The 27,176-nt window shown below is 40.2% G+C and overlaps 1 protein-coding gene across 1 annotated transcript in view; it reads left to right on the top strand.

Moving 5' to 3' along the window:
- STK39 (serine/threonine kinase 39) overlaps positions 1–27,176 on the top strand; it is a 316,674-nt gene that overhangs the window by 231,343 nt on the left and 58,155 nt on the right. Inside the window, exons 15-16 of the mRNA XM_043488356.1 lie at positions 12,329–12,381; positions 16,859–16,927. Of these exons, the coding sequence (XP_043344291.1) occupies positions 12,329–12,381; positions 16,859–16,927 (122 nt within the window). The remainder of the gene's footprint in view (positions 1–12,328; positions 12,382–16,858; positions 16,928–27,176) is intronic.

The raw sequence follows: 27,176 nt of genomic DNA, 5'->3' as shown, positions 1-27,176 counted from the left end.
AGCAGAGTGATATCAGTTACATATATGTCTATATGTATTCTTTTTCATATTTTCTATCATGGTTTATTATAGAATATTGGATACAGTTTCCTGTGGTATACAGTAGGATCTTGTTGTTTATCCATTCCATAGATAAAACTTTGCATCTGTTAGTTCCAAACTCCCAATCCAATTTTTCCCCCCTTGGCAACCACAAATCTATCCTGTATGTTTCTGATCCTGTTTCTGTTTAGATAAGTTCATTTTTATCATAGTTTAGATTCTACATATAAGTGATATCATATGGTATTTATCTTTCTCTTTCTGACTTTGCTTTGTATGATGATCTCTGGGTCCATCCATGTAGCTGCAAATGTCATTATTCTTCTTTTATATTGCTGAGTAATATTCCATACAATACAGTATTATTAACTATAGTTGCCTTACTATGCATTATACCCCCATAGCATATTTACTTCATACCTGGAAGGTTGTCTCTTTTGACCCTCTTTGCCCATTTTCCCCACCCCCATCTCTGGTGACCACCAATCTATTCTCTGTATCCGTGTCCTTGAGGGGTTTTTTTTGTTTGTTTTGTTTTGTTTTTTGTTTCACTTATTTTTAGTATAGCTCTCCCTGGATTGGGTTATACATATAAATCAGGGGGGAATTACAAGAATAGGAAAGCTAAAGCATAGTTCTTGCTACTTTTGTGATCCTCCGTCTAAGGTTTAAAGACTTTTGTTATCATCTGCTCACTTTACATTATTGCAGCTCTTCTAATGTTCTTTTATGTCTGATTCCTTGATTAGTAGCACAAATTCTTTATAAAGCTTTTAAGCAAAAAGTTATCCTTTCTCTGTTCTGAAGCAACATAGTTTGGTGTTCAGCTGAGAATGTGTGCAAGTTTTTGGCCAGCCACGAAGCCTCCTTTTGCCCTTCAAATACCCTGCAGCTCACCTCCCTTAAGCTGGTTAGCCAGCTCCATAGGAGAGGACATAACATAATTCAGTCTCCTACAGGTTCACAGCAGAATGTTACCTCTGCTTCCCACATATGTTTTAGCTAAAGTGAAAGATCTATGTTTCATCAGCCCACAGACCATCAGACTCCTTCCAATACTTGTCAGAGTTCAGTCATGAAATCACCCATAGCAGCACTTGGCAAAGACACTTTGGGGGTATCAGGAAGCTGTCTGCGTAGGCCATTAATTTCTCCGGGTTCTCTGAGCTCCCTCTATTGAGGTAAATCATCAGGAAACAATGTACCTTGGCTGTATTATTTCAGCTCCCAGCAGAAATGCCATCATTCAGGTAAGATTTAATATTGTGCCTTCAGCACATGGGGGAAAAAAAATCCCGTCTTTTGCACCACATAGTTGAAGACATTTATATGAAAAAAAGTTTGTCTTTTTATAGTGTAGATTTGAAGACATTACTCACTTTCCCTTATAAAGGGGCTTCCATAAAAAATTTCTCCATGATACTAATGCCAAGCAGGGAAAATGTGCTTTGCATGTTTCCTTTTTGATAAATTAAGAACTGTATCATGCAGTATTTCCTTTTTTGTCCTAGTTGCACACAAACAGAGCTAAATTCGGTGCTCATTTGGACTCCTTGACATCTCCAGCGTGTGTAATGTCTCTTTCTGTGTTCATTTTAACTAGTTTCTATTATTCTTAGTAATCAGGTGTTCGGTTATGTATTTGATTTAATTTTAAAAGTACTTACCCTCCTTTTTGCAAGAATTAAATGAACCAAAGAAATAGAAAAGGAGATGCTACTTGCCCATAATAGAGTTTGTAGTGGTTTATGCCTTAAAGAAATAAACTTCCATTGTCTTGCAAATTAACTCTTCCTAGAATCCCATAAATATGTTCACCTTCCCATATACTGTGTCTGCTGCATAAATATACCTACCCTGACACAATGTCTAGAGCCTAATTGGACTTTCATTGAATCCATGTCTTAGAGGTACCTTGATGTTTTTACTGTATAATTGACTTGGCATGTGGGTGCAGGATCCTGATTCACTGAAGAGTGGTTTCTATCACAGAAACTGGGTTTTTTGCAGTAAACCCTAGCATACTTCAAACTTTCATGTACAATTGTTCATGAAATCTGCTTCTTTTATCAGTGGTTTGTCATCAAGAGAGAAGTCGCTCAGTCGTGTCCGACTCTTTGTGACCCCATGGACTGTAGCCTACCAGGCTTCTCTGTCCGTAGGATTTTCCAGGCAGGAGTACTGGAGTGGGTTGCCGTTTCCTCCTCCAGGGGATCTTCCCTACCTAGGGATCAAACTCAGGTCTCCCACATTGTAGGCAGATGGTTTACCATCTGAGCCACCAGGGAATTCATAAGGCATACACAAAACCCTTAAGTAAGAAATGTGTGTTAAATTTTTTCCTGCTACTAAAAAATGTGAGCTCCAGGGGACTTTCCTCGTGGTCTAGTGGTTAAGACTCTGCACTCCCTCTGTGGGGGTTATGGGTTCAATCCCTGGTCAGGAATCTAAGATCCTGCGTGCCCATGGCGTGGCCAAAAATAAATAAATAAGTAAATAGAAATGGTTTAGTCCAATCCTTTGATAAAATGGATGAAGAAACTGACTTGTAGAGAGGTGAATTTTGAGTAGCCAAGATTGCTTTAGTCCATGAAAAGCAGCACTGTGGCTGGCAGTTTAAAGGGAATTTGGAGCTGGAAAAAACAAACAAAAAAATGTGAACTCCAACTTGACTATGTTAACTGCTCTCACCAGCCCTGCGCATGAGCTAGTTTTTGTGTGGTCACTGTTTCCGTTTTGCCCCGTAGGTGAAAATGGGTTCAATAAATATGTTCACTGGGTATTGTGAATGCTGAAAAGAACTGCTACCCAGAAAATAGTTCCATAATCTTGACAGGAAGCAGAACCCTTACACAATAATCTATTTGCTCATGATTTACCGCAGCTCAGATGTAACACAACTGATTTTGTATTGTGTAGGTTAAACATTTTTCAAATTTGATGTATTAAGCTCTGAAGAAAATAGGACAGAACGTTACCACTTTAAAATTTCTTGGTAGGTACGTATGTGTTTATTACTTCTTTGCATTATCCTGTATGTCTGTCATGATTTTTGAAAGTGTGTACTGGAGAAAACAGGATCAAACATGTTTCTTTAGGTTGGAGAGTGGATCAGGTAGAGGAGAGGAAGCCGTGTATCCTCTTCTTGGCAGGCACGGAGATTTTCAAGAGGTTTCTGTGAAAGAAGCACAAAACCTTAACCCAGTTTGGATTATTTCCAGAAGAAAACTATTTTTTTGTCAATGGCAAAAGGTGGTTATTTATCATTTTTGCACATGATTTATTTGTGTCAAAATGGTACAGACGTCAGCATGGTACGGAGCATCAGAAATTTCTGTATGCAAGACTCTGCAGATGCAGCTCTGATTTAAGTGTCCGCTGTGTGCAAGCATATGTGGCCAGACTGTATGCTTCCTGCAGGCTGCAGATCTGCAGTGTTCTTTAGGTCGCTCCATAGCCGGTGTGGGGCGGCGGGGAGGGCGGGGATGGTGGTTCAGAGTCTGCAGCCTGTGGTTCTGGTTGCAGGAAAACCTCCAGACAAGCGTCATGTAAGGTCACATTTTTGGATATGTCAAGATAACTTCCTTAAAGAAAACCTTGTGTGTGTGTGTGTGTGTGTGTGTGTGTGTGTGTGTATCCACACATCACTGCTCTTGTTTTTTGTTCCTTTTTCTTGTTGTTTGTTGTTGTTTAAAGGAACAGTGTGATGCCCTGATCTATCTGACATTGATCACTGCTGTGTGATGCTGCATGGCTTCACGTAGACTAGATAGAATTCTGGCGGTTACCAACTTATGCTTTCTAGGCCATTGGCATATTTCTGGGTGTCTGGAGGTATAATGCTGAAAGGAATTTTCACTTTCACTTTGTAGGACCCTCATAGATCCAGAAGGCTCTTTTGAGGCAAGGAGTTGGGAGAAAGGGAGCTGTAGAACTCAGTTACTGTTCTCACACTCCTGAAACACGTCGCTTGTGGTACATGGAGATACATGCGTATAGGAGAACTTTGATTTCAAGCAGGGTTTGGGACACGGGGCTGGTGGGCACAGCGGTGGTTCTCCACCTTTATTTCTGCCACCATATCAGTCATGTGTGAAATGTATCCATACCCATTGGTAACACCTCTCATTGCATTCAGTCATTCTTAACTAGGGGCAGGAGCGTACTGGGGTGAAAAAGCCTGTTCCTTTAGAGATTATGCCTCCATCTCCTGCCTGCAGTTTGAGAACCACCAGTGGAGATTAAAAGAGCAGTCATCTAGGAACTTCAGCCCCTGGCTTGAGCGTCCTTTGTAATGGCTACTAAAATAGGGCTGACGCCTAGTAGGTGATCAATAAGGATTTAAGGCGTGTTGGGTGAATTAACCAGCTGTGTAGTCTTAAGCAAGCCACTTAATCTCTTTGGCTTCTGTTTCCTCACCCGAGGAATGAGGGAAATGGACTAGACGACCTCAAGGGCCCCTTTCGGTTGTAAAATTATATGATTCCATGATTGGACCTTTACCTCAGAGGAAGATTAATTTGACAGGAGTGTGAAGGATGGATAGAGTGAGAGCCAGGAAAGAGGGAATGCTCCTTTATCTGAATTAGTCTAATATTTCCTCCTCTATGACTGTTGTTAAAACTCACATTTACCTTGTGGTCTCCCCGGTGATTTTACATGGGTCAGAGCTCATTCTCTTCATTCTCTGGGAAGACTGTAAACTCATTCAGGACTGGAAGTCTGACCTACTGCTCACCTCGGAATTTAGGGCATCGTGACACCTGTTTGTGTTGTGAGGGAGCCACATGGTAAGTGAGGGGAGCTGAGGAAACTGCTCATGCGATGGCGAAGAACCTGCGGAGAGTCTGGACTAGACAGCGGGCTCAGGTGAGTCCAGGTGGTCTAACTAGCTCACCGGCAGACCCTGCTCTGGGAAAGCCCAGAGGCTGCCGCAGTAAACTTCTCTCTCCCTGATTCTTTAGTTACTGGCCTTACGTTGTAGGTGTCCTTCATCTTATCGCTACTGTGGCATTTTTCACATCTCATGAAGTACATTTTCCTTCCTGGGCTACACATTCACCTACCAAGGGTTGCACCCTTACCTTTTATGGCCCTTCTCCCTTCTGCTACACCTTAGTTTTAACTGGAGTTTCTCTATATCTTCATGGTGTCTTCTTTGGTCATTAAATCACTTGTTCTTGTGTGTAGCAGATAATGGTGACCTGCCCTCAGTCAGTAGTGATGGAGCTTTAGAGAAATGGATGATTGGGGAAGTTTAAAAAGGGCATAGCCCAGAGGTCGTGGCAGGTGGATGATGATAGTGGGCACAAGCAAGTCTTGGAGAGTCATGCTAAGGATTTGGAATTTTGCTTTAAGAATAAAGGGATGGAAATGGAGTCTTTGAACAAGGGAGTGACAAGATCAGGTTTCCGGGTAACAAGCTGAGTGGATCCTCTGTAGACCATGAGCTTGAACATGGAGACCAGTTAGGAGCACCTGCAAATTAAGGGGCTGGTAGAGCCTCAGGTAAGGGTCGTGCGCTGGAGAGGATGATACGTGATGTTGATTAAGTTCTAGATTTAGTCCGGATTTGCTGTCAGACACCTGGTTTTGGGCGTATCCTTTACCCTTTCCAAGCCTCCATCTCCTTGCCTGTAAAGTAATAGGGGATAAAAATCGTCCCTACATCAAGGGTTGTTTTGGCCATGGAATGAAGTAATGATGTGAAGTACCAAGCATGTACTGCAGATTGGAAATGCTGTTAGTTATTTTCCCCACCTCACAGCTGAGGAAACAGTAGAGGCCAAACAAGCAGAGGGTAGATTTGAAGTCGGACTTCTTTCCACCATCCGTGGTATTTTGTCATCCATGCCAGGTCGTCTCCTGGTGTGGAGGCAGTCTGTGTCTCTTCCTAAACCCATTGGAGAGGACTTCAGTCCAGTGGCAAGAGTAGGAAAGAAGCTGAATGATGTGTCCCCAGTGATTCCTGGCCCGACATGTTTGAAAGATCCCTGTCCTGCTGCCGATAAGGGGAGACACTCCAGGAGTCCCGGAGTGTGTGGCTGTCTCTCTGGACGTCCTTGGACACCAACAGCTTTGCCCTGACCTGGCGTCTTGGGGAAAAGTAAGGAAGAAGAGGGCTGTCGTCGGTTGTGAAAATCCCCTGTTGCTTAGGAGAGAGGGGCCACCTCTGGATCCTGGGAAACTCTGTCCTTCCTGCCCTTAGAGGGGCCCTGAGTGCTGTCACCCGACCTGTATCCTTCACCCTCAGAGCTTGATGAAATGGTTGGCCTCCAGCCTCACTCCAGAGCGCCCTGTGGTGGAGGGCACGCCATGCCAGTGCTCAGAGTTTATGATGCCCTTGGACAACGAGTGGTCTTTGGACTGCTCAGCCTTTTGCTCAGATCCAATTCTTGGGGCTCCAGTGTTCCTGCACAGTTGTTGGCATAGGCTGAGAGACATTGCCATGCAGCTGAGGGACGCATATAGTCCTGAGCTGGCCTTTTAGTTTGGGAGTCCTCCAAGAGCAGTAAGTCTTTCAGGCTGTCTTGACATGGTAAATTAAGAGGTGCAGCAAAGTGCTACCCCCTGTAAAATATATACTTCAGCTATCCAGGCCGCCTGCACCTCCCTCACCAGGAGGGGTGCGTGTTCACTCCCGTCTGTCATCACCGCCCTGTTAGCCAGCTGCCTCAGTTAAAGTGTTCATGATGTCCCTTGCAGATGAATTGAAAGAGCAAAAAGAAAACTCCTATACTTACCAACCTGTATCTTAGAACTCCTCACTTTGAATGGACGTGGAAAAATAATATTTAACAAAATTAAGCCCCGATCCTACTTGACCCTAGACAGCTTGTGCTGAGGAGTGGTTGCCCCCTTTCAGTGGGGAATATGTTTTTCAGCTGGTAGAGTCCCTGCATCTCCCTGGTTTTTTGTTTTTTTTTGTTTTTTTTTATTCACTTCCTGCCATACTCATTTAAAAGTGCCTGCAATGGTGCTTTCAAATTGCTTCTGAGTGTACAAATTGATGCAACATAAATGAAGAGGAATTTGACAGTATCGGGCAAATCAAATGTGAATGCATATATCCTTTGACCAAGCAATTTGCTTCCAGAAAATTTATTTTTATACTCACATATTTGCCAAGGGACCTAAGAACAAGGTTATTCATTGAAGCATTGTTCGTGAAGTGAAAGACTGGAAACAATCTACTGATAGAATGGGCACTGGTTAAAGGATAGAGCATACAATTGAATACTGTGTAGCTATAAACAAACAGAGAAGAATGAGAAAGCTCTCTGTGAACGGATATGAAGAGATTCCAAGGTATATTATTAAGTTAAATAAAAGGCAGGATGCAGAACAGTGGATATAGAATGCAATTGTCATCTCCCACTGTATTAAATAGGCTAGTGAGAACGCTGTGTATTTGCTAGTGCATATGTAAAACATCTCACGAAGCATACACAAAAAGCCTATAGCATGATTGCCTCAGTGAGGGGGACCAGACAGATGAGCAAAAGGAGTTGAGAGGGCTAGATTTCACAGAATACCCACTGAACCTGCCTGTTGCTTAGTCACTCAGTTGTAGCTGACTCTTTGCGACCCCATGGACTATATAGCCCACCAGGCTCGTCTATCCATGGAGTTCTCCAGGCCAGAATCCTGAAGTGGTAGCCATTCCCTTCTCCAGGGGTCTTCCTGACCTGGGGATTGAACCCAGGTCTCCTTCATTGCAGGCAGATTCTTTACCATCTGAGCCACCAGGGATGCCCATACTATACCGTACTTTTTGATTTTTAAACCATGCTATCACCTATTTTAAAAATGAAATTTCCTGCCTGGGCCCTGTAGGTATTGCGTTTGTGATGCAGAGGTGTTGTGCCTTAACCAATTTAAGAGTTTGTTCTTTGTTTTGTTTTGTTTTTAGGATTGAAAGAGTTTTTAAGTTATCAGAGGTGACCTGGGTCTTGAAACTCTCAAGTTATTAATGTTTGCCCTGGAAAGTTGCATAGTTTCTGGCCTTAAATCATACCTATTTTCAGCTTCCCTGAAATTAGGAGTATCCTGTGCCATATCAATTAAAGTAAATGTACTTTCAATTAAAGGTGTTAAGTATGAGTCTGAAAAGATTAATTCTTTATAAAAGGATGACCTTCAGTAGTCAGATCCAATTAGGCATTTTTCCAACTATATTTCACCCTGATGGGACAAGTCTCTACACACACTCAATCACTGTGATCTTTTCAAAAGTGGATATTTTTGGTTCAGAGTTAAAGGAGAATGACTTGGCTAGGCAACCTCCATAACTTGAGCCACCGTTGATGTACATAGAGATTATGGATGTTGGATATTAGTTTTGTGGGATTAATATTTAAAGAATCAGAATATGCATGATGATGTTTTGGTTACAGTTCTTATACCTCTCTTCCATGACCTTAGTAGTAATGTTAGTCAGTCAGTTGTGTCTGACTCTTCTTGACCCCAGAGGACCTCACCAGGCTCCTCTGTCCATGGAATTCTCCAGGCAAGAATACTGGAGTAGGTTGCCATTTCCTTCTGCAGGGGATCTTCCTGACCAAGAGATCAAACCCATGTCTCCTGCATTGCAGGCAGATTCTTTACCATCTGAGCTACAGGGAAGTCCATGACCTTAGTAGAACAAAATAACTTAAGACAATCTGATCAAAGGAAAGAGGAAAGGAATAGTGGGATACATTAGCATCAAGCCCAATTGATTCTCATTTTCTCCCTCTGTCATTTCATTATTTATACACCATAAATACTTGCTTTCCTGGTGTTTTGTTTTTTTTTTTTTTTGATTGAATTGTTTTAGTCCTCATTCAATCTTTGCTGATACATAACACACAAGACCAAGGCTGTTAAGTAAGTGAATGCTTACTGATCTTCTCATGGTAACGTGCAAAATGTTGGGGAATACTTGTTTTCTCTCAAAAAGTAAAGGGAATCAAACATTCCTATTTTCAGTAGGTATTTACAGTATAGAATTGTTGATCCTCACTCTGCCACTCATTACCTTTGTAAACTTGGAAAAGCCATTGAATGTGCTTATCAGAAGTGGGAACCAAGTAATACCTACTTTGTGTGTCTCAAAGATTGATTGTTGGGATCAAATGAAATCTGATATCAGTATTTCTCAAAGTGTGGTCCTGTGATCCCTGGGGGGTCCTTGAGACTGTTCAAGGACCTTATGAGGTGGACTATTTTTATAATAAATTATTGGCCTTTTTCACTCTCATTCTTCCATATACGTATGGTGGAATTTCCAGTGGCTGGCTCCATGATATGTGATATTGCAGCAGATTGAATGTGAAGGACAACATATACCTTAGGCCAGACAATAGAGAGGTTTACAAAAATAGAAAACAGTGCATTCACTGATTTGTTTTTCTTTTAGAAAGTAAAATAATTGTTCATAAAAATTCCTTTACATTAACATGTGATGTGCATTTTCATGTAAATTAATAAATATTTTTAAATGAACTAGTTTTAATTTCCAATACAGTAAATATTGATGGACATAATCAGCACAAACAAAAGCTCTTTAGGGGTCCTTGATACTTTTTAAGAATGTAAAGGGGTCCTAAGACCAAAACATTTGAGAATTGCCGATGGATATGAAAGCACTGTGTAATGTGTGATGACACTGTCATTTATTAAGAAAATTTAGGCAACATGCACATAGTCCTGCCATTGCAGACACTGGTTGTTTGTTGCCCACTCCATCTTCAGGGCAGTTTATTTAGGCTGGGGTCCAAAACGATCTTTGAACTATCTATATTATGCCTATCCAACTCTGTGCGACCCCAGAGACGGCAGCCCACCAGGCTTCCCCATCCCTGGGATTCTCCAGGCAGAACACTTTGAGTGGGTTGCCATTGCCTTCTCCAGTGCGTGAAAGTGAAAAGTGAATGTGAAGTCACTCAGTTGTGTCCAATTCTTAGCGACCCCATGGACTGCAGCCTACCAGGCTCCTCCGTCCATGGGATTTTCCAGGCAAGAGTACTGGAGTGGGGTGCCATTGCCGTCTCTCATCAGTTCAGTTCAGTCACTCAGTCGTGTCCAACTCTTTGCGACCCCGTGAATCGCAGCACGCCAGGCCTCCCTGTCCATCACAAACTCCCAGAGTTTACTCAAACTCAGGCCCATTGAGTCTGTGATGCCATCCAGCCATCTCATCCTCTGTCGTCCCCTTCTCCTCCGGCCTCCAATCCCTCCCAGCATCAGGGTCTTTTCCAATGAGTCAACTCTTTGCATGAGGTGGCCAAAGTATTGGAGTTTCAGCTTCAGCATCAGTCCTTCCAATGAACACCCAGGACTGATCTCCTTCAGGATGGACTGGTTGGATCTCCTTGCAGTCCAAGGGACTCTCAAGAGTCTTCTCCAACACAACAGTTCAAAAGCATCAATTTTTCAGCACTCAGCTTTCTTCACAGTCCAACTCTCACATCTATACAGTATGACCACTGGAAAAACCATAGCCTTGACCAGACAGACCTTTTTTGGCAAAGTAATGTCTCTGCTTTTTAATATGCTATCTAGGTTGGTCATAACGTTCCTTCCAAGGAGTAAGCGTCTTTTAATTTCATGGCTGCAGTCACCATCTGCAGTGATTTTGGAGCCCCAAAAAATAAAGTCTGACACTGTTTCCACTGTCTCCCCATCTATTTCCCATGAGGTGATGGGACCAAATGCCATGATCTTAGTTTTCTGAATGTTGCCTGCAATTTCATATGTTGATCATGTTTCTACTTTTTTTTAGTGTGAACATCCACAATTTTCAATTTTCAGATCCTCAGAAGGTCCTAAGTAAAGCACAGATGTAGCAATTGCTAGTATCTGCTGGTCCCATTTTTGTCTCCCAGAGGAGTAATGATAAAATCATGGTGCAGACACCAGAGAGGATATGCCAAGGTTCAAGGCTCCCATGTCGATACCGTGGGCTTGGGTATCTCTGGAGCTCTTGCCCCTTTTCCTCCCTGCTTGTGGAAGGTGTTAAACGGGCTCGCTTCCCTGGGCACCAGGAGAAGAGCCTTCTCTCAGTCAGCACTCTGCCTTTGTCCTCTTTTCGAGCCTCCTTTCACTTGGTGTCACAGGGTGTGGTAGGACGAAACCACCGTCCGTTTCGGGAACAAAGAAGGCTCAGAGACTGATGTCATCAAGATTCAGGCACTGTACTGAATTACCCAAAGTTTTACAGTATCAAACTGCACTGTTAGAAGATTTGATCACACTCTCCTGGCATGGGAAGGAGAATGTTCATGGCTGGGTATTCAGACTGTCTCTGTCTCAGTCTTGGGCACCCTCGGCAGCAGAGCAGAGCAGAGTGCATGCAGAAATTACTATTTCATATGTCCTGTTGCGGTTTCTTAAAGTTTTTTTTTTATTAACTTTAATTCTAGCATCTGTTGAGAGTTACTCATAATATTTTAGTGTTACGAGAAATTAAGACCATTCTAATTATAACTCACTGGCCCTTAGCATGTCTTGATATTAGTATAAATGAAAAACTCATATTTTTTTTTAAAATATAGCAGTCATGTACATTTCAATCCCAAACTTCCCAACTACCCTTCCTGCATGGTTATCATAAGTTCGTTCTCTGTCTATGAATCTGTTTCTGGGAAACTCATATCTTAGATACTTACTTGTTCCATATTTCCCCAGGGTCATTTAGTTTTCTGGTTGCATGTATATATATGTGTCTGTTGTATTTTTATGTAGTCATTTAAAATTGTTCTCAAGTTTTGTATATTCAGTGGGCAATTTTACAACATTCACAGGTCCCCTCTATTTAGATAAAAGCAAACTACACACCTTATTCCGGCTGTTTTGTTGGATGATTTAATGTATAGTGCTGTCATGAAATTAAGACTATACCCTTTGTTTGTTTTACTTTAAAAAATAATTTGATAAAATGCTATTTTCCAAGGAAAATATGAAAACTATATTGAATATTATTTATGCTAGACTAAAAGCTTCTGAAAATTTTAATTACAGAATTAAATTTAAGGTTACTGATTTAGTGTAGATGTTATAAAAGGAACATTTATTTTTAGAATTTTGTGATATAATCATGTTTGTATAAGGTAAATGTGATCAATTAAACAAATACTTTCCTTTATTATTGTCATAACTGCCTCTTCTAGTTAAAGAGGTATTAGAGGTAGCCCTAAAACTGTTAAATGCTATCTGTGTGTCAGTAGCATCTTATAAAAGTTGGAATACACTTATTTTGGTTAAACTCTGCTTCATTAGATTTTAATATGTTATGTAATTTCAGAAACTCCAGGAAGGAACTTAATGACATACGATTTGAGTTTACTCCAGGAAGAGGTAAGTTTCAATTGAAATTATTATTTTATTGCTACAAAGAGCATTTCAGAAATTGATTATAAGCGTGTGGTTATAATTTGCTATTCAAAAATGTGTTCTCTAACAATAAAGGAGGGAAGGAAGGAAAGAAGAAAGGAAGGAAGGATAATGCAGTAATTTCAGAGAATCCAAACCAAAGCTACTACTGATTGCATGAATTCTAATGACACGTGCTACACAGAATACACACACCTATAAATTAAATCTATTAGCTCAAGCGTGAAAAGAAGTGCTGGCATGGTGATGCAGGGCCTAAAGGACATTGTGATGAGTGTGAGGAGAGCATAGCAGTCCTAATTACGGCTGAGCAACAAACCATGACATCAGACCAAAAGGTAGCATACTTGGCCTCTCTGTTGTCCGTTCAGATTATACCAAGCCTGTGTTGAGCAGTGTCTGGGCTGCTACTTGCTACAGGCACCACTGGGAGGCTTGGTAGGAGCAATGCCAATCTGGCAGCTGAATGTAATTTTAGCATTTTGAGTAATTACTGAAATAGTGTCAGGGCTAGACTGGTTGCTCTTTTAGTGCTGGGACGCGTGGACGTCATCGAACCACGTCCTGTTTCTAGGTGTCTCTAGCACCTGGTATGCAGGAGAATCCCAAGTCATTTTGGTTAATTAATGGATTCAGGCTTTAGAGATCACAATACTAGTTGTTAAACAAAAATTGCTATTTCCACTCTTTAGTTCATAATCAAAACAGTCTAAAGGAGTAAAAATCAGGTGCTAATGCTATGACTGTAACAGTTACTGTCCTTGACCTCTGGTTTCAGGCTTTTACATGAAAATAGCCTTGATATTTCATTAATCTCATACATTTGAACGTATTACAGGCTATAATTATTCTGTGTATTAGAACTCTGTGTCAAATTTGACTTGATTCAATAAGTTGAAATTGCATGTGCTAAAATTTTGAAAACCTGAAACTTTCCTGACTTGATAGCTGGTCAGTCAGTTAATGGCTTGACCTCCTTGCTGTTACCACCTGTAAGAAGACACAAACGCAAATGCTTACAGGAGCCAAAGTGAATTGTGGGAACCAGAGAGTTCTAAGTACATTCCAGCTCAGTTTTTAACAAACCCTGCCCACCAAATAAAATAATGTTCCTGGGCCATAGGTGGTTATGGACTCAGTGGCCCTAATCTCTAGTCTCCTGTAAGCACAAAGATGTCATGGTTTCCAGAGGACTTCCCTGGTGGTCCAGTGGTTAAGACTCTGTGCTTCCAGGGCAGGAGGCACAGGTTCAATCCCTGGTTGGGGGATAATAAGATCCCCGCGTGCCATGCTGTGTAGTCAAGAAAATAATAATAATAACAATCATGATTTCTAGTATATTTGAATTCAACATATCTTTTTACAAAAGAAACATAAATGAGGACCTAGTGAATTTCCTAACTGATCTTTCTTTCTGGGGACAATCTTTGACAGTTTATAGAGTCGGTCTGTGAAATTGAACTGTTGCCGGTTGCTGTTATCTAAAAGCTATTTCGGCATAATATAAAAATGTTGACCAGCCAATTCTGTGATAAAAATCTAACAATTATATAATAAGAGTTTCAAGTATAGTGAATAAAAATAACAGATTCTTATTTTAACAGTATTTTTTTTTCATCTGATTGTTTAAGATTGACAGTGGCAATAAAAATCAATTTTATTTTCAAAGGGAACAAAGAAATGAATTTCTGAGTTGAGGATTGCTGGGGATAAGACAGCACTGTCTGTATTACCTGGCCCTTTGTGCTGGCTTTGGCAGCCTCGTTTGCCATGGTTAGATTCAGTCTCTGCTTTTGTTGCCCAGACAGAGACCACAGTGCTGACTTCCCAGTGATAGCTGGCCCTCCCTGGGCAGCGAGCACAGTCCGTTATTAATAGTTTCAGAAACACCACAGTTGAATCACTGTACTTGTGTGATTACTGATGCTGTCAAGCATTTCAGATGTTGTTTGCACTCCATCTGTGCGTGCATACCATGGGTACTATGTCTCTGCTATATACACACATAAATATACCTGGCATCAAATGTATAAAGTGAACGTATCAAATATTCTGTCCTCATTTGAGGGCAAACCCTTTGTGTTTGCTATGTTGCTGTAATGGTCTAGAAAGCAGAGCATATACATGATTATTTATGATTGTTTAACCTGTTTATGCATCAGGAATGATAGGCAACTTAATGAAAAATAAATGATCAGTTACCTCAAGTTTTTGTTCTAAACTATTACTGACATATTACTTAACATGCATGAAAAATAACTGCTGAAAGGCACACACACACAAACCAGGAACATTTCCATTCTTGACCAACAAGCACCACCCAATTGCTATTTTGATATGACTCATTCGGTACCCAACAGTCCTGAAAACAGTCAGAGAGGCCGCACACTTTAATGATTTGGGAATGTTCTTTGCTTCAATACTGCTTTAGTGCTAGCCCTCAGTGTGGCTTTGTTTGATTATTCCATTCTCATCTGACTTCTTTGATTATAGCTCCTTACTCAAGTGTAAGATCTTATTGGTAACTTTAGAGATGGTGGTATCACATCCAGTTGCTTTAACAGATAGTCAGTCAGTAACATGTAACCTACTGTATGCCTGGTGACTATGAGGCGCAGGCACTTTTATTCAATATGCTGCTTTTCCTGAAGTTTCTGGTGGCATCCAGGAAGGTGGAGATTGTGAGGCTGAATGTTCTAGCCGACTTTATAAAGCTACATCATATTCAGACTAGAGCCTTGTATTGTGCTATCCTGGGTTCATGCTATGGGCTTGCTGGTGACTCAGCAATAAAGAATCTGCCTGCCGATGTAGGAGCCATGGGCTTGATCCCGGGGTCAGGAAGATCCCCGGAGAAGGAAATGGCAACCCACTCCAGTATTCTTGCCTGGAAATCCCATGGACAGAGGAGCCTGGCGGGCTGCAGTCCATGGGGTTGCAAAGAGTCGGACACGACTTAGCGACTAAACAGCAAGGTTCATGCTATGCGATTATTTTATCTCTGAGAGAATTTTGCATGGTGTTTCTTGTACTTCTAATAGTGAGGACAAGGTTCAAGATAAGCCCACCTTATATGGAATTTCATTGTTTAGTAAGATTCCTTTGTTTTTCTTTTCCATTTCCTTCATTGATTCCATTTCATCAGATGAGTAAAATGATAGAATACCACAGTTTCTCTGAAAGTACAAAGCATATATATCAACTCTCAGTCTTGTCGGCAATTTGGAAAATTGGGCCATGTATGAGAGGGAGAAAGAAGGTGCATTTCAGATGGTCTCTGGTTGCCTCGTCATCATCACAATTACCATCTGTTGAGTAATTACTATGAGTTAGACACCAGGCTAAGCATATTGAAGCCCACTATGAAAGATAATTGTACCTTCAGCTACCTGCTCACGTTGAGCATGAGTACACACATACACAACACACGCTTAAGCCCACTTACATAGTCATCACATTTGAAACACAGATTAAGCAGGGAAACCCATTCTCTGATGAAGGCAGCCTTTGGCGTAGCAAACTGTAGTTCAGTTTAGGTGGTTACTTGATTCAGGAGCTGTACTTTCTCAGTTTCTTCTTATCTAACTCTAATACTGGATATTTGTGATAATATCAGGCTGCCATGGAGAGCATGTAGTCTCCCTTGTGAAAACATCAAGATTCATAATGGTTCTTTGAGCACGTGGCAATTTATCAATTTCCCTTCACAAAGTCTTCAGACTTCTCACTATTGTCATGCTCATGTATTACCTCTCAATTAAGTAATCTCTGTTATATTCACTTGCTGCAGCCTGTTCAATCTCATCTTTATGAGATTGCTAACCCCTGCCAATTATCATTGAGACGCTACATTCTTTTATTCAACCACATTTTCTAAGAGAATGAGTCTGTTGCTATCCAATGATCAATGTCACGTTAAAGGATTTTCTTAATAGCATTCATTTAAATAGCTCATCTTAATAGTCCAACAAGCTCACAGGCTGTTTATACCAAATATAAGGTTGTATCAAATGCTACCTCTTCAACCTTTGCCATAAATTCTAACTCAGTAGCTACTAATGATAGGAAAAGATTGATAGTGGCTGGAATTAACCTTGGCAAGAAAGAAAAGCATTGTCATAGGGACCAGTTATGAGCTAACTTCTAGAGGTGTATTTGAGGACTAATTCAGATAGAGAGACAAAAGGCAAAAGTTTCTTGGCTCACCAAAAATGAAACAGTAATTTTGTAGAACTGTTGAACAAAGAACAGGATGCAAATTGTATGTGGCAAATGTATTTCACATTGCTTCTGATTTTTCCTCCTGATAGAATCTGAATTGTTGAAATACACATGGATGGTTTTTCTAAATGAAAAGTATATATATTTTACATGTTAATTTTATTGATTGTTAATATTTATTGTGTGGTTTCTGATCCACCTTCATTTCACATTTGGGCAGATACTGCAGACGGCGTTTCTCAGGAGCTCTTCTCTGCTGGCTTGGTTGATGGGCATGATGTAGTTATAGGTGAGTCATTTTTTAATGCATGTAGTGTCATGCATTTTGTTTATTTGTGTTTCCATTTACCAAATGGAAATGCACTTAGAAACAAAAGTTTTCATAAGGGAATAATTTATTCTGTGAATTTCTGAAAATTTCTCAGTTCTTATCTTTTATGTGAAAGAAGTATATTTAAGAGTCATATTTAATTTTCTGTTCCAAAAGCACTTAATATAATTCTGTCCCATTTGTCCAGACATGATTTATCCAATGCAAAACCTCACTTACTGGAGATAAAACAAAGAACCTAGAAGACTGAAAAGTCCATGACCTAGCAAGCCCAAGATCCATGCACAGAAGTATGGAAACTTCTGAGGTCCTTTCTCTGAGTTTCTCTATTCTTTGTTTGGACACAGTTCTAATAAACTTAGGTGGTGGACTTTCTGGCTCTTAGAAAAATTCATTCATTATGAAGTTTAATGGTTGGATGGAACCTAACCATCATTCAGTCCAGTTCTTTCATTGTGTAGATAAGGAAACAAATTCCTAAAGTGATTCGGTGGTTTGTCGAGGGCTTGCAGCTGGGCTGTGCCAGAACCACCACACTTTGAGACCGTGGCTTTTTCTACTACTGCTACTTTTTAGAATCAAGAGAAAGCTGCATGAAAATAGGGGAGCCTGCTAGCTACAGGCATGCTGATAGGAGCAAGAAATGACTGCTGGCCTCCTGCCAAGGCAGGGAAGGCAGAAAAGCTATAAGAGGCAGACAGGGTCATCTAAGAAAAAGTGTAGCCTGCATCTACCTGGGATGAGGGTGCAAGGATCCATATTCTGCAACAAATTCTGAATTTATGAAGATCTTATAGTGTAGCTTATTACTGCATATTTGTAATGATGACCCTAAGTAACTGAGATGAGTTAATATTTTAATAGTGTTAATTATGACATTATATTCATTATATTTTTAATTATATAATTATAATACTATAATAGTATTATGATAAAACTTTCTTTAAAGTCAAATCTAAACCAATTCTTGAAATGACTTGGGCCCCTTAAGTGATAGGTTTTAACTTAAAGAAAAATCACTTTATATCATTTTTTTTAAGTATGAAGTGCTTTATACTTTGCTTCACTTTGCCGTACAGCTAGAAACTAACACAGCATTGGAAAGCAACTATACTTTGATAAAAGCTAATTCCAAAAAATCACTTACTTAAAATAATTTCTTCCTCAATAATGTTGGAGTGTGTCACTAAGTTGGAGCTTGAGGTAGATACACTTACCCATCAGAATAATTTATTCCTAGAATCTCTGTAATTTACATCATTACAAAGTGAATTGTTTTATGTAAAAAAAGAGTCATAGGGATTTTAGTGAGATGTTGAAATTCTGACTAGAGAATCACTATCTAAGTTACTGGTATACAAGTATTCATAAATGTAAAGATACAATGTTATCTTTATAATTGGAAAAAAGTAAGCTCTTATTCCTCTGAATTATACAGGAGGTGTACCCACTGATTTTGCAAAGAAGCTCTTTTTAAAAAATATTTATTTGGCTGCATCGGGTCTTAGTTGCATCACTTGGTGTCTTCCTTGCAGCATGCTGAGTCTTTCTTGGTGGTGCGGAGATTCTCTAGTTGGCGTGCTGGCTTCAGAAGCTGCAGTACCCGGGCTCTCCAGTTGGGGCGCACAGACCCTGTAACACACAGGCTCTGTAGTTGCAGCGTGGGCTGAGTTGCTCCGTAGCATATGGGATCTTAATTCCCAGGCCAGGATCAAATCCACATCCTCTGCATGCCAGGTGGATTCTTAATCACGGGACCACCAGGGAAGTCCCCACAAGGAAACTCTGACTCCTCTGCCAAGTGGTGTATATGATTATATAGACATATTTTAAAGGAGAGAGACATACATACATGCACACATACATACAGGTGTGTGTGTGTATTTTCTCATATATTCTGTCTTTCACACTTTAAAGCCTTGTGAGGTCCCATGGCTAGCTGAGTTCTTTAGTTTTCTGATCAAATGTGAGGGGGCGCTGAGTAATAAGGTCAGTTCAACTTTGGCATTTATTGTTAATTCCATACCAGAATTCTTCATGTTAATCATTCTTTGATAAAGGTAGATTTTCTCATTTGAAAAAATGAGCACACACCTTTGTGTTTTAGTTTACTTGAAGAAATCAAAAATTAATGAAAAATTAATGGCTAGATCAAAATACCCTGTAAGGAATATCTTCCTTAAAGAGAGCTGTGGTCCATACACAAAGCAGGAAGAATTAAAAATTAATTAACAGATAAAAATTAATCAAAACACCTGCTAATATCTATTTGACAAAAAGTCGAGGAGCACATAGTCTTTTTATTTAACATGATCTTGGCAGGTGGATGACTCAGATGGTAAAGAATTTGCCTGCAATGCAAGAGATGAGGGTTCAATCCTTGAGTCAGGAAGATCCCATGGAGAAGGAAATGGCAGCCCACTCCAGTGTTCCTGCCTGGAATATTCCATGAACAGAGGAGCCTGGAGAGCTACAGTCCATGGGGTCACAAAGAGTCGGATACAGCTGAGCAGCTAACACGTTCCCTTTCACTTGGTAGGTGGCAGGTAGCGTGGAGAATAAAAGAGATTCCTGGGATGGTATTAAGTCACATCTTTATTTAAGCATGATCTTGCTTCACATCTACAGTCAAATTTAGTGTACTTCTTTTGTTTTTTTTTTTGCCCCAGGCTCAGCTGAATCTAAACCAGAGGGTTTTTGGTTGTTGAGTTTTTTTTATAAAGTGAAAATTAAAGCATAATGCGTATCCAGCTTATTGAATGTGTTTCAAATATATAACCAGAAAGCTTCTACTTCTTGATGCTGTATTTATTCTTCCCCCAGTTTTTCATTTTGCCTTTTCCCCTTCTTGGAACTGGAGTGTAGAGTGTTGGAGTGAGACTCGGGGGTGTGCAGTTGTTCCTCGTCTAGTAGCACTGAACATACCTCACAGGGACATATTTTATTTGATCATCATATCAATTATACAAGGTAAAGAGGACAGGCTGCTCTTAATAAGTATTCTGTGAGCAAAAGAGGGAGGTCAAAAGAAGTTTCTGGAACACTGTAACTTATCATGGTCCTTGAACTTGGATCTTATGACTCCAAGCCTAGAGCCGAAGCCTGACTCTGACCCTGTGTGTACAATTAATCCAGTATCTTCAGCCTTGAAGAATGGATCCAGATCACTTTAAGTGGTTTCGGTGTTTCTGGAAAAAAATGACTTGTCCTTATTTGTTTTTCCTATATGAGTAGATGGCTTATGTTTTAATTGTTGACTGTCTGATGAGCAGATGATATGTGTTTAATTCTGTCCCCTATCTCAGCCATTCTGAGTTCCTTCTGGCATAATTTTCTTCCCTTTCTACTGATTTGTCCCACCAGCACACGAACATGTCTTTATGTCTCCCATTTTAAAGCTCTCTCTTTTACACTCCCTTCTACTTACAGCTGTTTTTCTTCATCTCCTTACAACTAAACTTCTCAAAAGAATTGCTGCTGACTTCACTTCTTTTTCTGCCACTGTCTCTTGAACCCACTCTAGTCAGACTTGTGACTTCCTCACTCCGCTCAGACTGTTTCATAGCCATATCTGGGGAAAGCATACACCTAGCAGATGAAATGGCAAATCCAAGGGTAGATGTGGCTGGAGTGGAGTGAACAAGATGGAGGGAGAGAAAATACATGGACTCTGAATGACTACCTGGCATGTTCCTAAATCCAGTGGCTAATTTTCAGTGATCTGTCAGCAGTATTGGGCAGAGTGGACAATGCCCTCTGCCATGATAAGTGTGTTCATTTGCTTTTTAAGACTCTTTTCTCTCTTGGCCTTCTCACCTTATTTGTGTTTTCTTCTTAGTCTTTTGTGTTCATTCCTTTTCATCTCTCTGACATAAATATTGACATGTCCATAGACTCTTTCTCTGTGTTTCTTCTCTTTTCTCTAATCACTCACATCCTTGATGATGTCATTTAGTTTCATGATATTAATGTCTCCCACTCTCAAACTTCCACATTTCTGTCTCTAGCCCAGATGTGTCCTTTGAATTCCAGACTCATATTCATCTCTCTCTTTGGCATCTTGACACAGAAGGCTCATCACCATCCCAGATTTAATTAACATCTCCAAAAACATGCCCCTGTGGTTTCCTCTCAGTCTGCAACTCCCAGTAGCCTTGCACCCTAAGTAGGTGTCAGCCCCATCTTTTTAAGAATGGAGACAAAAGCCAAAGAGTTGTCTTTTCCTTTTCTTTTTCTCATTCTCAATATCCAGCCTGTCTAAATGACTCAAGATCCAGCCGTCATTTACCATCTCACTCCCCATCCTATTTCAGACTCTTTTCATCTCTCAGTTGAATTACTGCATTGATCTCTTCACTGGTCTCCCTGCTTCTGACTTTGCCTCCTTTCAGCATGTTCTCATCACAGCAGTCAGAGAGATCCAGGTAAAAAGTAAGTCAGATACAAAAGGCCACACATATTATGATTCCATATATATGAAGTGACTACCATAAGCAAATCCATAGAGAAAGTAGACCGTGGTTGCCAGAGCCGGAGAGGGGCATGGGAAAGGGGAGTGACTGCTTAGGGGTCGAGGGCTTCTTTTTGCGGTGATGAAAATGTTCTGGAGTTAGAAGTGGTTGCGCAACCTTGTGGCTATACTAAAAACCACTGAATTGTGCCCTTTCAGAGGGTGAGTTTTATGATATGTGAATTACATCTTCATAAAAAAAAATGTAAGCCATATCACATTAATGCTTTACATAAAACTCTGTAATAGCTTTCCATCCCATATCTCAACAGCTTACAATCCTCTGTATGATCTGTCCCCTGTCATTTCTCAGACATCTTCCCTCTCTGTGACTGCCCCTCCTCCCCGTTTCACCCCAGCCACGCGGCTTTTGCCCTGCCCTCGGCCAGGATGCTCATTCCCCAGATTCACCTGGGTATCTCCTAGTGCTTAAATGCTGCCTCTTAAAGGGGCCTTCCCTGACCGGCCTATTTAGAATTCCAACCTGTCCCCAATTCTCTACCCCCATCCTTAAAAGTACTTTTCCTAATCTCTCCCCATCTAATAGGCTGTATTTCGTTTATTTATTTATTTTTAACTGTATAGGATCTTCCCTTGAGCATAAGATTTTTGAAGCCCAGGATTTTTATTTTGTTAAATGCTATGTTTCCAGTTCCCCAAACTCTACATTCATATAGTTAACTACTAGAGATAAACATATACCACCTTGAAATATACAAACATCTCATAACACTTCTAAAGAAGGCTATATTGGATTCTACTATTTTAAGAATCTTCCTTTCAAGAGTATAGAAATCAAGTAGCATTTTACAAATATGAAATATATCCCCTTGACAAAAAAGGTTGTACTAAAATATAGTCAAGTTCAATGTAGAACATTGGCATATAGAGGTTTGAGTGATTTCTTGAATGTGTATTTTTCTCAGTTTCCATAATATAAAACAGCTAACATTTAAATAGTTTTAAAAATCCTTTTTTTCTCTATCAGAATTTCCTCTTGAATCAGAGTAAATGCTTAGGGCAATATAAAAGTCTGAATAAAAGCAATAGTATATGCTATGGAGCAGTGAATGTTATGACCTTTACTATAATGTAGTGAACATAATGTTACAAAAAAATCTTCAGTACCCAGCTTCAGGGTAATCTGTCTTTAGTGCACAAACTATCACAAAGCAGAATTTAGACTGAGGGACCAGTGTAGTGACATAGAGTGATTGCTGTCATGCAAAAGCAGAGCAAAACTTAAATGCAGTGTTTGTAGTCTGAAATCATAAATGCACTTCAGTTGGGCTTCAGTGCAGCACTGCCTTAGGCAAGAAACAAAGTCCGTTTAGACTTGGTGTACGTTGGAACTAAGATTGGCAAGGCCTTTGGTGGATGTTGGTTTAAAAATAGGAGTGAACTTTGCAAGATGCAAGACAGGATGCGTGTATGAATTTGCTTCTCTTTCCTGACTGGCATGGCTGACAAGTGGAAATAAACCAGATCTGAGTACCCAACACAGTTGTTTCAAAGTTGGACCTCCAGTGAGACAGCTGAGAAAGTTGCTTCCTTAGCCTCCTAGCTCAGAAATGGTTCAGCAAAAGCAAAGGGGAGAGAACATAAAAACAAACTCATATGTACCAAAGACGCAAAAGTTCTGAATTCTCTTCAGGTGTGATCCATGGTGTTTTTGAGTCTTTCTTGAATAAGTGTTAGGACCTCAACAATAGAAGGAACACTGATGAGTTTGTTCAGTTGGCCAGTTAACCTTTCCTGCCCAGCTGCTCCTGCTGCTGACGTTCAATCTGCAAGGCCTGATCTAGCATCCAGGGTGCGACGGTGAGTGAACGTGGGAGAGGAAGCGCTTGGCAGCTGCCTTTTGGGAAAGTGCCCACTGACAGCTCTTTGCTGGGTTTTTAATACCACCGTTTCCCCGCTTTGTAACAACATATGTCTATTTTTTTTTTTTTTTTTTTTCTGCTTTAAGTGGGGTTGAGAACCAGATGTTGGCATGTCTGTTTCCTGAGAAGGGAGATGTGTTTCCACATTTATTTCTATGATTTTCCTTTGAGAGATTTTGAGCCTCGCTGACTAGTTAGGACCGCAGTGGAAGCTAATATTAGCTATATACATTCTCATAAGGTCTCTCAGTGGACTTTCAGACATTCTGTTCATGTCCCTGGCGTGCTCTTTTCCTGCACATGGAGGATCCTGTTCAAAACCTGTCTGCCTCACCATGTGTAGAATAGATGGCTAGTGGGAAGCTGCTGTGTAACACAGGGGGCCCCGCATGGAGCTCTGTGACCGCCTGGATGGGTGGGAGATGGGAGCGGCTCACGAGGGAGGGGGTACACACACATACACACACACACAACATAGTAAAGCAGTTATCCTCCAATTAAAAAAAAAGACTCCCCCGAAATCCTGTCTGCCCTTTAAGAGTCACTGTGAATGCCACCTCCATGGAGCCTTCTCTGATGCTCACCTCCTCCCTAATGAAATCTGGAAGACAGTTTTTCCTCGCCATGAACCCCAGAGAATGGTTTTTACCTTTAATGACACATGCCTTTCATCCTACTCTGCTCCCAGAACCTGCTTTCTCTCTGTGTGGAGGTTGAGTGCACCTTTACGGCAATGCCTGTTTTTCTGGGGATTGGGACAGGCGGGGGTGGGTTGTTTGTTTTTTTTAATCTCTACTATGCTCGCCACACATAGGCATTTAAATATACTTCTGTATAAATGAATACATTTAACTCCATTTGGGAGATTTAACACTGGAGTTGTTCATGACCTGATGACCTGGGCAATACAAATATTATGGGACCCTCTCAAAACTGAAGAATAATTCACCATGATTGATTTTTTTAATTTAATTTTTAAAAATTTTTGTTTTTTTAACACCAAAACCATTTTGTATTGGGGTGTAGCCGATTAACAATGTTGTGTTGGTTTCAGGCAAACAGTGAAGGGACTCAGTCATACATGTACATGTGTCCATTCTCCCCCAAAGCCCGCTCCCATCCAGGCTGGCGCATACCCCTGAGCAGAATTCCGTGTGCTCTATAGTAGGTTTTTGTTAGCTATCTATTTTAAATATCACAGTGTGTACATGACTGTCCCAAAGTCCTTAACTGTCTCTTCCCCACTGGCAACCGTGAGTTCGTTTTCTAAGTCTGTGAGTCTCTTTCCGTTTTGTAAGTAAGTTTATTTGTATTATTTCTTTTTAGATTCCACATATAAGGGATGTCATATGATACTTCTCCTTTTCCACATGTAAGGGACATCATATGATGTTTCTCCTCTGACTTACTTCACTCAGTGTGACACTCCAGGTCCATCCATGTTGCTGTTGCTGCAGATGGCCTTATTTCATTCTTTTTAATGGCTGAGTAACATTCCATTGTGTGTATATCTGTGTGTGTGTGTGTGTGTGTATACACCACATCTTCTTTATCCATTCCTCTGTTGATGGAGTTTTAGGTTGTTTGCATGCCTTGACTGTTGTAAACAGTGCTGCCGTGAACATTGGGTTGCATGTATCTTTTGGGGCCCTGTTTTTTTGCTGGATATAAACCCAGGAGTGGGATTGCAGGGTCATATGGTAGCTCTATTTTTAGTTTTTTAAGGAACCTCTATACTGTTCTCTATAGTGGGTGCATCAATTTACATTCTCACCAACAGTATAGGAGGGTTCCCTTCTCTCCACATCCTTGCCAGCGTTTGTTGTTTGTAGGTATTTTGATGCTAGCCATTCTGACCGGTATGAGGTATATCTCATTGTAGGTTTGATTTGCATTTATCTAATAACTAGTGATGTTGAACATCTTTTCATGTGACTATTGGCCATCCATATGTCCTCTTTAGACAAATGTCTGTTCAGGTCTTTGGCCCATTTTATGAGTGGGTTGTTTGTTTTGATACTATTAAGCGTCATAAGCTGTTTGTAAATTTTGGAGTAGATAAATCCCTTAAACAGTTACATCATTTGCAATTGTTTTCTCCCAATCTGTGGGCTGTCTTTTCATTTTGCTTATTGTCTCCTTTGTTGCGCAAAAGCTTTTGAGTTTAAGGAGGTCCCATTTGCTTGTTTTTGCTCTTATTTCCATTATCCTGGGAGGTGGATTAAAAAAGATGTTTTGATTTATGTCAGAGAGTGTTCTGCCTATGTTTTCCTCTAAGAGTTTTATAGTGTCTGGTCTAACATTTAGGTCTTCAGCCCATTTTGAGCTTATTTTTGTGTATGGAGTTAGGGAATGATCTAATTTCATTTTTTCCACATGTGGCTGTCCAGTTTTCCCAGCACAATTTGTTGAAGAGACTGTCTTTCCAACATTGTATAGTCTTACCTTCTTTGTCATAGATTAATGGACTATAAGTGCATGGTCTTATTCTGGGTTTTCTGTCCTGTTCCACTGATTTATATTTCAATTTTTGTATGATTGATTTTTCTCTCTCTTTGCCTACCTTCCCCTATTTTTCGCCTTTCTTAAGAATTGACTTTTCACATGACTTTTGAGTCTTGCCTCTTGGTAAGGAAATGTGGTTGGTCTAGAAGGCCTTCTATCTTCCACTGCTTGCTGGTGTTACAGTATTTGTTTCAAAATACAGAGTGTGAGTTGCCTGCAGCAGCATCTTATCTTAGGTGTGTATTAAAAAATGCACATTTCTTGACTCCAGCCTAGAACAACAAAATCTGGAGTCTTGGGTGTAGAATGTGGAAACTTGTATTTTTACCAAGCTTCCCAGGTGACTCTTAAATGCAGTCAAATTTTGTGGCCATCACGTTATCATCTGTATCTCCTTTTCAGTCTCACTCATCTCCTTTGCTTTTCGGCCTCAATTCTTTTCTCTCTTCAGGAATCTCTTTTAAAACTGTGCCAATTAACTTTTAAAAACTGTGTGTCTAAATGGTGTAAATGTGCGGAGGAGCCTCATCAGTATAAATTTTTACTATAATGAGTCATTACAGTTTTTATTAAAACTACAATTGCTGCTCAGGGTGCAGTAGATCCTCCAGGTGGCCTTCAGCTTTTATGTTTCCCGACAATGGCAGAGCATCTTTAGGCTCTGGAGTATACAAGCAACAGAATATTTGCTCATTCGTGAGCATATGGTTGGATGTGTGAAGTGCGTTGTTCCCCCAGCTATAGCCAGGGATATTTAAGTCTTTTGTGAGAAATCCAGGATTTATTGCACCACCATGCACTTTTACAATGCAAGTCTTAGAAAAGAGTGAACATCTTTTCCCTTATATTCAGTTCAGTGATTATTCTGTGATGTTTATTGATGTTGAAATTCAATGGAGAAAAATTTTCTTTAAAAGAAAAATAGTGTCTCTATGAAACAGTTATACTATGATTTTTAAGTGATGATTGATAATAAAAAAAAAAAAGGCAGAAAATTCTGTTAGCCCTTCCTGGGTTTAGACAGGCTTGGTGTTAGTTAAATGATGTCAATAAATACAGTTGAGTGATTCCTGATTAAAAGTTGTCTGTATGTTAAGTTTAATAGTCTAGGGAATTAGGGACTATAAGTGGCTTGGGAGGACTATACTGATTACTTTCCTTGTTTATATTTATCAGAAATAAATGTTAGTCAGTTTGATATGGCATAGCATTACCATTTTAAAAACCGTGCGTGCCACTGCCAATTTGATTGTAGCTCATTGCTCCTGGTTTTCCAGATACCATTTTTTCTTTAAAAAGTCTTTATTGA

Source organism: Cervus canadensis, chromosome 15 (genome assembly GCF_019320065.1).
Source record: "Cervus canadensis isolate Bull #8, Minnesota chromosome 15, ASM1932006v1, whole genome shotgun sequence".
In the NCBI taxonomy this organism is placed as follows: Eukaryota; Metazoa; Chordata; class Mammalia; order Artiodactyla; family Cervidae; genus Cervus; species Cervus canadensis.
Note: the sequence above shows the minus strand (reverse complement) of the source record. Positions and strands in the feature narration are given on the sequence as shown.